Source organism: Rhincodon typus, chromosome 9 (assembly GCF_021869965.1).
Source record: "Rhincodon typus isolate 14 chromosome 9, sRhiTyp1.1, whole genome shotgun sequence".
Lineage (NCBI taxonomy): Eukaryota > Metazoa > Chordata > Chondrichthyes > Orectolobiformes > Rhincodontidae > Rhincodon > Rhincodon typus.
The window spans coordinates 69,845,498-69,857,708 of NC_063340.1; the positions used below are offsets into that span (position 1 = coordinate 69,845,498).

Here is a 12,211-nt window from a genome sequence, read left to right on the forward strand (position 1 = left end):
ACAAAGACACAATAATTCTTGATCCTGGGTACAGACAATTGGTTCTAGGTGGATTTTCCTCTTCAAGTGCTGTAAAGAGGTCTCACAATGGGGAGTTTGATGCTTGGACGACTGGCACATAGACAGAAAACAGATACGTAAAGGGATTTCTGGGCCTCAGACTGACAGAGAACCCCAAGTAGACAGGGAATCCTGGAAGAGATATCTCAAGATGGGAGGGGTCAGAGCACAAGAAGGAACTGTCTAAAAGCCAAGCTGAGTTTTGTTCACAAAGTATAGTAGTTGAGCTGGTGAGTGAAGCAGACCAAAGTCATAACCAGTGACTACTGGCAGATCAGACATCATAGCAGCAATGTTCCACCACAAAAAAGCTAGTAAACAGCAGACAGAGTGAGGAAGTATCCTCAAACGTTTAGCAGCTTTGCATCAAGCATACAAATAACTCAGGGTTAAATCTGAAATGATGCCATCTTTCACTAGCAAGAATCACGAAACTTAGAGAGAAGGCAGGTGTCATGCATTGAAGCATTTAACAGTTATATGCAGGGTCAGCTGAAAGGAAGATAGAACATAGAACATAGAACATTACAGCGCAGCACAGGCCCTTCGGCCCTCGATGTTGCGCCAACCTGTGAAACCAATCTGAAGCCCATCTAACCTAAACTATTCCATTATCATCCATATGTTTATCCAATGACCATTTAAATGCCCTTAAAGTGGGCGAGTCTACTATTTTTGCAGACAGGGCATTCCACGCCCTTACTACTCCGAGTAAAGAACCTACCTCTGACATCTGTCCTATATCTATCACCCCTCAATTTAAAGCTATGTCCCCTCGTGCTAGCCATCACCATCCGAGGAAAAAGGTTCCCACTGTCCACCCTATCTAATCCTCTGATCATCTTGTATGTCTCTATCAAGTCACCTCTTAACCTTCTTCTCTCTAACGAAAACAGCCTCAAGTCCCTCAGCCTTTCCTCATTAGACCTTCCCTCCATACCAGGCAACATCCTGGTAAATCTCCTCTGCACCCTTTCCAATGCTTCCACATCCTTCCTATAATGCGGTGACCAGAACTGTACGCAATACTCCAAGTGCGGCCGCACCAGAGTTTTGTACAGCTGCAACATGACCTCATGGCTCCGAAACTCAATCCCTCTACCAATAAAACCTAACATACTGTACGCCTTCTTAACGACGCTATCGACCTGGGTGGCAACTTTCAGTGATCTATGCACATGGACACCAAGATCTCTCTGCTCATCCACACTACCAAGAATCTTACCATTAGCCCAGTACTCTGTATTCCTGTTACTCCTTCCAAAGTGAATCGCCTCACACTTTTCCACATTAAACTCCATTTGCCACCTCTCAGCCCAGCTCTGCAGCTTATCTATGTCCCTCTGTAACCTGCAACATCCTTCCGCACTATCCACAACTCCACCGACTTTGGTGTCATCCGCAAATTTACTAACCCATCCTTCTACGCCCTCATCCAGGTCATTTATAAAAATGACAAACAGCAGTGGCCCCAAAACAGATCCTTGAGGTACACCACTAGTAACTGAACTCCAGGATGAACATTTCCCATCAACCACCACCCTCTGTCTTCTTACAGCTAGCCAATTTCTGATCCAAACCGCTAAATCACCCTCAATCCCATGCCTCCGTATTTTCTGCAATAGCCTACCATGGGGAACCTTATCAAACGCTTTACTGAAATCCATATACACCACATCAACCGCTTTACCCTCATCCACCTGTTTGGCCACCTTCTCGAAGAACTCAATAAGGTTTGTGAGGCACGACCTACCCTTCACAAAACCGTGTTGACTATCCCTAATCAAATTATTCCTTTCTAGATGATTATAAATCCTCTCTTATAATCCTTTCCAACACTTTACCCACAACCGAAGTAAGGCTCACTGGTCTATAATTACCAGGGTTGTCTCTACTCCCCTTCTTGAACAAGGGGACAACATTTGCTAGTCTCCAGTCTTCTGGCACTATTCCTGAAGACAATGACGACATAAAGATCAAAGCCAAAGGCTCTGCGATCTCCTCTCTAGCTTCCCAGAGAATCCTAGGATAAATCCCATCCGGCCCAGGGGACTTATCTATTTTCACACCTTCCAGAATTGCTAACACCTCCTCCTTATGAACCTCAATCCCGTCTAGTCTAATAGACTGTATCTCAGTATTCTCCTCGACTACATTGTCTTTTTCCTGTGTGAATACTGACGAAAAATATTCATTTAGCACCTCTCCTATCTCTTTGGACTCCACGCACAACTTCCCACTACTGTCCTTGACCGGCCCCAATCTTACTCTAGTCATTCTTTTATTCCTGACATACCTATAGAAAGCTTTAGGGTTTTCCTTGATCCTACCTGCTAAAGACTTCTCATGTCCCCTCCTGGCTCTTCTTAGCTCTCTCTTTAGGCCCTTCCTGGCTAACTTGTAACTCTCAAGTGCCCTAACTGAGCCTTCACGCCTCATCTCTACATAAGCCTCCTTCTTCCTCTTGACAAGAGATTCAACTTCTTTAGTAAACCACAGTTCCCTCGCTCGACCACTTCCTCCCTGCCTGACAGGTACATACTTCTCAAGGACACGCAGTAGCTGTTCCTTGAACAAGCTCCACATTTCAATTGTGCCCAGCCCCTGCAGTTTCCTTCTCCATCCTATGCATCCTAAATCTTGCCTCATAATTGCCTTTCCCCCAGCTATAACTCTTGCCCTGCGGTATATACCGATCCCTTTCCATCGCTAAAGTAAACGTAACAGAATTGTAGTCACTATCACCAAAGTGCTCACCTACCTCCAAATCTAACATCTGGCCTGGTTCATTACCCAGTACCAAATCCAATGTGGCCTCGCCTCTTGTTGGCCCATCTACATACTGTGTCAGGAAACCCTCCTGCACACATTGGACAAAAACTGACCCATCTGAAGTACTCGAACTATAGCGTTTCCAGTCAATATTTGGAAAGTTAAAGTCCCCCATAACAACTACCCTGTTACTTTCGCTCCTATCCAGAATCATCTTTGCAATCTTTTCCTCTACATCTCTGGAACTTTTCGGAGGCCTATAGAAAACTCCCAACAGGGTGACCTCTCCTTTCCTGGTTCTAACCTCAGCCCATACTACCTCAGTAGACGAGTTGTCATCAAACGTCCTTTCTGCCACCGTAATACTGTCCTTGACTAACATTGCCACACCTCCCCATCTTTTACCACCTTCCCTGATCTTACTGAAACATCTAAACCCCGGAACCTGCAACAACCATTCTTGTCCCTGCTCTATCCATGTCTCCGAAATGGCCACAACATTGAAGTCCCAGGTACCAACCCATGCTGCAAGTTCACCCACCTTATTCCGGATGCTCCTGGCATTGAAGTAGACACACTTCAAACCACCTTCCTGCCCGCCGGTACAATCCTGCGACCTTGAAACCTTACTTATGACCTCACTACTCTCAACCTCCTGTACACTGGAGCTACAATTCAGGTTCCCATCCCCCTGTTGAATTAGTTTAAACCCTCCCGAAGAGCATTAGCAAATTTCCCCCCCAGGATATTGGTACCCCTCTGGTTCAGGTGTAGACCATCCCGTTTGTAGAGGTCCCACCTACCCCAGAATGAGCCCCAATTATCCAGGTATCTGAATCCCTCCCTCCTGCACCATCCTTGTAGCCACGTGTTCAACTGCTCTCTCTCCCTATTCCTCGCCTCGCTAGCACGTGGCACGGGTAACAAACTCTTTGTTCTAGCTCTGAGCTTCCACCCTAGCTCCTTGAATTTCTGCCTTACGTCCCCATCCCTTTTCCTACCTATGTCGTTGGTGCCTATGTGGACCACGACTTGGGGCTGCTCCCCCTCCCCCTTAAGGATCCCGAAAACACGATCCAAGACATCACGGACCCTGGCACCTGGGAGGCAACACACCAGCCGCGAGTCTCTCTCGTTCCCACAGAATCTCCTATCTGTCCCCCTAACTATGGAGGCCCCAATGACTAATGCTCTCCTCCTCTCCCCCCTTCCCTTCTGAGCAACAGGGACAGACTCTGTGCCAGAGACCTGTACCCCATGGCTTACCCCTGGTAAGTCGTCCCCCCCAACAGTATCCAAAACGGTATACTTGTTTTTGAGGGGAATGGCCACAGGGGATCCCTGCACTGTCTAACTGTTCCCTTTCCATCCCCTGACTGTAACCCATCTACTTTTTTCCTGTACCTGAGGTGTGACTACCTCCCTGTAACTCCTCTCAATTACCCCCTCAGCCTCCCGAATGATCCGAAGTTCCAGCTCCAGTTCCCTAACACGGTTTCCGAGGAGCTGGAGTTGGGTGCACTTCCCGTAGATGAAGTCAGTGGGGACACTAGTGGTGACCCTTACCTCCCACATTCTACAGGAGGAGCATACAACTGCCCTAACATCCATTCCCACCGTTCTGAATTCCCAGACAAATTAAAAAAACTAGTAGCCTTACCAAATCAGCGCTCAGAACCTTCTTTTTTGGTTAGAGGAGGAGGATGGGTGGGAGACACTACCTAGTGAGTGTTTCGGGTAAAGCAACCGCCCAAATATATTACCTCACTTACTCCAAAAATGGAGTCACGCGAGATAAGACTTTAATAATCGAAAAGCTCACCTTCCCAGGCTGCCCTCGCGCTTCCTCCCCGACTCCCGCCGCTGAAACAACATCAATTTTTCCAACACCAGCTAAGCCCCTCAAAAGTAAATCAAGGTCAATGCCGGTGGACATACAAGATCCAGAGACATTATTTCCAGAAAGGCAGCAGAGAGTTTGTCCAGTGTGTTGGCTGATAAACACACATGAATGTCGAGTAGGCCACTTAGACCCTCAAGCTTGCTCCAAATTTCAAGATGATCATGGCTGATCCAATTACTCCACTTTCCCACTTAGCCCTAATAACTGTTCATCCATTTATTTATTAAAAATCTACTTACCTCTACCTCAAATACAGGTATAGACTCATTACCCTCAGTAAACAAAAATCTTGTTTTAAACACAGTCAACCTCATTTTTAATCAGTGACCGACATTCTCTGAAGACGAAACATCCTTTCCACTAACATCCTGTCAAGAACCCTCAGGATCTCTGACATGTTTCAATCCAGTCCTATCTTGCTTTTCTAGACTTCAGCAGGTACAATCCCAGCCTGAGCAATCTTTCCTCATAGGTAAACCTTCCCGTTCCAGGTATTAGTTTAATCTTGTGATCCCAGCTGATGGTCATACTGAACAAGTTAGATTCTGGAGTGAAACGTATCTTGAGAGATCGCAAGTTTTACTTTTGTAATTTGATTACTGTGGTCAGTTTCTGAACATATTCACAGGTTATTAATGCACCATTAAGAAAAGAACAAAAATGGCTAAGGTAACACTTATTTTTAAGAGGGAAGACAGGCAGAAGACAGGAAATTATAGGCCAGTTAGCCTGACCTCAGTCACTGGTAAGATTTTACTGTCAATTATATAGGTTGAGATTGTGAAGTACTTGGAAGCGCAGGGTAAAACATGGCTGAGTCAGCACAGCTTCATCAAGGGGAGGTCATGCCTGACAAATCTGTTAGAATTCTTTGAGGGGTAACAAGCAAGTTAGACAAAGGAAAGACATTGAAGGTGATGTATCTGGATTACCAGAAGGCCTTTGACAAGGCTGCTAAATAAAATAAGGGTCCACAGTGTTAGGGGAAAGGTACTGACATGGCAATATGATTGGCTAACTGGCAGAAAGCAAAATGTAGGGAAAAAGGGAACTTATTCAGGTGATCAGTCAACTGGTGATTACTGAAGTTCTGCAGGGGTTCGTGTTGGGACCACAACTATTCACATTATACATGAACAATCTGGATGAAGGAACTGAGGGCATTGTTGCAATGCTTGCAGATGACACTAAGATCAGTGGATGGATGGATAGCTTTGAAGAAGTGGGGAGGCTGCAGAAGGACTTAGACTAGGAGAGTCGACAAAGAAGTGGCAGATGAAATAAAATGCGGTCAAGTCTGAGGTTATGCACTTTGGTAAGAACAACAGAGGTGCAGACTATCTTCTAAAAGGAGAAAGGCATTGGAAATCTGAAGTACACAAGGGTCTTGAGTGTCCTAGTTCAGAATTCTCTTAAAGTTAACATCCAGGTTCAGTCAGCAATTAGGAAGCCAAATGCAACATTAGCATTCATTTTGAGAGGCTAGAATACAAGATAAAGGATGTACTGCTAAGGCTGTGTATGGTGCTAGTCAGATCACATTTTGAATAACATGAGCAGTTTTAAGCTCCATATCCAAGGAAGCATGTGCTGACCTTGAAGGGGGTCCAGAGGAAATTCACAAGAATGATCCCAGGGATGAAGGGCTTGTCCCAAATGGAGCAGTTGAGGATTCTGGGTCTGGATGGAATTTAGATAGATAAGGGGAGATCTGATTGAAACAGAATACTGAGAGGCCTGGATATAGATGCGGAGAAGCTGTTTCCACTAGGAGAGACTAGTAGTAAAGGGCACAGCTTCAGAACGAAGGGACGACCCTCTGAGAAGAGGAGGAATCTCATCAGCCACAGTGATGGGCTAAATAGCATATTTCTGCTCCTATATCTTATGGTCTTACAGTTCCTCTGGACATAGTTTATTTCTTTACTTGCCCCAACATCACTTACTGTGACCTTGGACCACGAATCCTTCATTGCTTATCCACCCTGGCACATGCCCTTCAATTTGCTGTTTCCAACAATCTCTCTTTTCATTTGTTTAAAACACGTTGCACTTATAAATTGGCCCAACTTATTCTCTCTACAGATGCTGCCTGACTCACTAAGCAGCTGCCAGGTTTTTGGTTTTTACTTCAAAAGTGCTTCATTGCAAAGTTCTTTGGCGTTCCCTGAAAGGCAATACGGTATTGTAAATTATTTATATTCTATTGTTAAATGGATAGAAACATAGATATAGTTTGAAGTACTAATACTGTAGAGTTCACGCAGGCTGAACTGGACTCTAATTGCATCAGACTTACTTGAGAATGACAATGGGAATTTCCATTTCATATCATCTCTCACATGCAAAAGCCTAAGTCTACAGACTAGTTTCTTTTTGGGTAGAATATTGCTGATAAAGCACAACACTTTTTAATCTGTTCACAAGAGATGAACACTGGAAAAAGTATGCAAGCTGTTTGAAGCAGCTAATACCTAAATTTATCCATGAAATAATTTCAGAACTCTAGGCAGAAATACACAATCACAGTTAAAAACAATTTTGTAACTTAAGTGCATCTAAATTTTCCAACTCTTCATTTAGAATTAGGCAAGTAATTTATGGCCAGGTTCAATAACCAATATAATACATAATTCAAATAATGAATTATAATATCTAAGCAATTCTAACAGTACCTAATATTTCTTAAACGTCTCAATAATTAAAACAGAAAGGGAATGCTTAACAGCTTACACATTGTAGGGCCAACATCAATGACTGCCGTAAGCTGATACTGCAGGGCCTCAGAAGCCATGTTGAATCCAGTCATTGGTGACAGACGACAAGAGAGTCGAATGGTCTCTCCTTGTTGAGCTCGGAATGCTGCAAAAACAAAACAGTTAACTTGAATAAACAAAACAAAAAACTTTAAAATGCTTCAATATGCTACTCGAATAAATATACTGTTCTCTACATCGAGCTCAAATTCTCCAATACCAACAGGGTAAACTCAAAATGCTAGGTTTTTTTTTCCTTTATTCATTCACTGGATGAGGGTAACGCTGACCAGGCAGAATTTATTGCCCATCCCTAACTGCCCCAGAGGGCATTTCAGAGTCAACAATATTGCTGTGGGTCTGGAGTCACATGTAGGCCAGACCAGATAAGGATGGCAGTTTCATTCCCTGAAGGACAGTGAACCAGATGGGTTTTTCCGACAATCGGCAATGAGGTTGTGGTCATTAGATCCTTAATTCCAGATATTTCATCGAATTCAAATTCCACCATCTGCCGTGGTGGGATTCGAACCCGGGTGCCCAGAACGTTATCCGAGTCTCTGGATTAACAGTCCAGCGATAATACCACGAGGCCATCATCTCCCCAAATGTGTTGTAAATTCCAAGACATGCAAAGTTTGAAACAAATACACAAACTGTTGGAGCATTATAAATTAGTCTGTTTAAAGAGGAAATTCAAACCGTAGCACTTTCACTCAGAATTTTTTGATATGCTGCAATATATTAAAGTAACAATACACCACACTGAACTTACAATTGAAAAACGCATTGAAGTCTTCATCATTGTCAAAATCCACACGAGAATATTCACAACTTGGGCTGTCACTCTTGGAAGGAAATCCAACCTAGTCAAAAGAGAAGTCCATTACAAAAAAAATCTGTACAATTTCTTGGAATGCATTTTCAACTGCATTCAATTTCAACCAAATCAATGGAGGGAAATGCAGGGAACTTCAAAGGTCTAAGTTAATGGATGTCTGGGTTGAAATCTTCGAATTCCCTCTCCTGCTACAGCATGTAGACTGCAATGGCAGCTCACCACAACCTTCTCAGAGCAAACTAGGGACAGGCAATAAATGCTGGTCCATTCAGCAAAATTCACGTTTCACAAGAAAACAAATAAAAACTACACAAGTTCAATGCACAATGGATGATACAACCACGAAGCTCAAGAGACAACAGGAAATTCAGCACTGGAGTAGACTTTTATTCTTCTCAGTTTAGGATCGGAATTTTATCTTCCTGGTAGGGAAAAGAATGGACACCACTAATGCCAAAAGGAAAGAATTCAACTTGCCTTCGTATCACTTCAAAAATCTCAGGGCCGCAATTATACTGAAGTTGGCTTCCATAGTCAAAGAAAGACAACTGCAGCAAAACTTAATTCTTTTTAAAAGTGAATCTCCATCACTTTGCTTTGAGTTAAGTGATCCAAATGATCATTTATTCACTTCATAATTTATTCCCAGCTCCAAGCTACTCAGGAGCCTGAAAACCAACAACAGTTATTAACAGGCAAAAAAAAAAATCTATCATTGATAAAGGGTCACTGGTCCACAGGCCAATCAACTCCTTGTTGCCAGCAAACGTTGCATCAGCACACGCTCACCCAACCCACCAATCCCCAGCTCCAAATCATCTGCAATTCAACCTTTAATTATTGCTTGGTCAAACAGTTATTTTCATGATGCGTACAATTGGTGTCAGGTTCCTTGCTTTGAAAACTTCAGCCGCTCTTTGAAACACTTTAAGCAATTCTTTCTTATTTCAGTCCAGTTTTTAAAAATGCAAAATAAGAAAACAGTCTTTACACTCCTATAAGAGGAGAAAACTCAGAAGAAATGGAAACTGCTGGTGTACATACCTTCAAAAGATTAGCCATTGTTGCGTGCAACAATTGTGGAATGACCTCCAGCAACACAGGGTCCTTAGAGACATGCTCATGTCTTAAAAACGAACACCAGGCTATCTGAGTTGATGATCTTAAATACTGAACAAAAGAAATAGTTGACATCAGCTTTCTTCAAACTCTACCTCATCTACTGTCAGAAGAAAAGAAATGTCATTCTGTATAACTCTTCACTTTTACAAATTTTATTAGCTTCTTTATTTATTGGGAGAATTTGGTTATGGCTCACCATCAATCTGCATCTAACCTAAACACCTGTCTCCTTCCTACCTGCCTACTTCAAAACATGAAAAGGCATGGGTATTGTGACAACTGGGCTACTGAAAATCAGGCAATTATTTTAAGACATGATCATGCAATAATCACAATTGGAAGGCTAATCAGTTACTTCCAATTCACAAGAACATTTTAACAATGTTGTACATTAATGTTTTACAATTTAACCTTTATCCTACACATTGTTGAACAACAAAGATTTCCTGACATCAGCCCTGAAAACTTTAATTTACTAGTTTTAACCCATGACCACTAACATAGACTTCCCATTTAGAGTTTAACTAATACTTTTGGCTCTCTATCTCTTATTCTTAGATATTGCTGCAAGATAACTACTCACACATATCCATTGCGGTAGGGGTTTTGTCTATTTCCTCAAACGCAAAACAACTGACACTGACTACAAAGCTGGCAAATGCTTGAACATTTAGGACAAAATCTAGTTGGACAACACTGTGCAGTTTGACATAATCACTTCATACTTCTGCGGTTTTGGCAAAATACTTAACCAGGTATTAACTCATTGTTGTGACATTGCAATAGTTCAGTATGATCATCTTCATTTGATGCTACTTCAAATCCCTTTATAAGGAATGGATTTCACCTATTTTTCCCTTTTGGGTGCCTGCATTAAATTTCAACTGCACTGTTCATACTTGCATGCCTTATTCAACTTCCTCAAAATTCTGATCTGCAATTCCTTTTCATACCATTTGCAAGTTTAAAAACAATTTTACATTAAGCTTATGAATCCAGACCATTTATTAAGTTTTATCTATTCCCACCACATATGAACTGAAGGCAATCATGAATTTTGTCCATTCAAGCACTCATTGTTGCCAAGTTCCATCATGCACAAAGAAAATTACCTGACTAGGGTGATTGGTGAAAGCCAAGAATGCTTGTAAATATTTGTTGAAATTAGGAGGTTGGCCGACATCTTTGTCGCTTCCCTGAAAATAAAATTCAGTTCAATTTTAGACAAGCATACTAAACAAAAAAAAGACTCGTGGAAGTTAAATTCACCTTTCATTGTTATGGAGCGGTTGATTAAACAACATGGTCTTGCTGAGGACTCTCCAATAATGACTGAATGAAGCAAGTAGTACAAGCACAAGAAGTATTTTAGCTGTGTCAAAACTTTCTTGAGAGATGATTTTTATTTTGCCTTTACAAGCTTTAATCAACAGACTTTGAAACAAACAACGAAACCTTTTCACCTACCACAAAAACAAACCTACAAATTAGTCTGATGAATTTCTAAAATATTTAGCGTCTGAAACTAAAAAAAGTATTTATGTTGAGACACACACATCTCAGGAAGAATCAACACCAATTGTATTTTAATGTAAAATCAAGCCACTACCACAAGTTCAGAAAATCTGACAGTTCAATATGTATCCTCATTAGCTCTTGGTTGAACTGAAACCAGAGATAAGCACAGATTTGCATATCAATTATATTTATAGCCAATCTGAAATCAAATGAATGGAAAACATAATGCAACAAATCAAACCAAATACTAAACAGTACAAACATGGAACAGATTGGTCAGCATCTGTGGAGTTATTGCTACATTCCACCAATTTGTCTCAAACACATATCTTAGCGCAGCTAAACAAATACATTCTACTGTAAATAAAGTGGTAATTTAAAAAGAACCACTAAAAGTGGTTGCAATATGCTCAACTTACCCACAGCGCTGTCAGCTGTCCACCGAGTGCTGTAAGAACTTGACAAAGCCTCTTTAGAAACATGTAGTGTTGTTCCACAAGCCCTGCTCCATGAGCTGTTCTGTAATGAGAGGGAGCGAAAGAGAGAGGGAGCGAAAGAGAGAGGGAGCGAAAGAGAGAGGGAGCAATTGGTATCAGTCCTAATATATAACCATGAACCAGCAGTTCCCACGGCATTCCGTGGGATATAACATTACAATGTAGAATGTGAATAACAAGCTATCATGTCTGTAATGGATCTTTTAAATAACTGTTCAATTTAGTCCACAACTACAGACATTTTTCTTAAGGACTACTGATTATTTTGTGGTTTATTCCACCCTGCTTTTTAAAACAGGGAAGTTTCTATGCTTAAAGGTTATTATTTAACAAAACGCTTAGAAAGCATTAACAGGGCAGCTTGGTGGTTCAGTGGTTCGCACTGCTGCCTCACAGCGCCAGGGACCCAGGTTCAATTCCACCCTCAGGTGACTGTTTGCACATTCTCCGTGACTGTGGGGGCTTCCTTCGGGTGCTCCAGTTTCCTCCCACAGTCCAAAGATGTGCAGGTTACGTGGATTGGCCATGCTCAATTGCCCTGTAATGCCCAGGGATGTGTAGCTTAGCCATGATAAACACAGGGTTACGGGGATAGGGTTGTGGGGTGGGGTGGGTTGGGTTTGGGTGAGGGGGTGAGGTCAGTGCAGACTCGATGGGCCAAACGGCCAGCTTCCACACTATGGATTTTATGATTTCTATAGTTTCTACGACCACACAAATTCATGAGTTGATTAAACTGAAA

The 12,211-nt window shown here is 42.1% G+C and overlaps 1 protein-coding gene across 2 annotated transcripts in view; it reads right to left on the reverse strand.

Moving 5' to 3' along the window:
• Positions 1-12,211, reverse strand: part of LOC109933180 (exportin-5) — a 61,983-nt gene that overhangs the window by 37,816 nt on the left and 11,956 nt on the right. For both annotated transcript variants that reach the window (XM_048600922.1, XM_048600923.1), the window contains exons 9-13: positions 11,392-11,491; positions 10,567-10,650; positions 9,377-9,502; positions 8,267-8,357; positions 7,469-7,597 (exon numbers count right to left, since the gene is read on the reverse strand). In XM_048600922.1, coding sequence (XP_048456879.1) covers positions 7,469-7,597; positions 8,267-8,357; positions 9,377-9,502; positions 10,567-10,650; positions 11,392-11,491 — 530 coding nt within the window. The remainder of the gene's footprint in view (positions 1-7,468; positions 7,598-8,266; positions 8,358-9,376; positions 9,503-10,566; positions 10,651-11,391; positions 11,492-12,211) is intronic.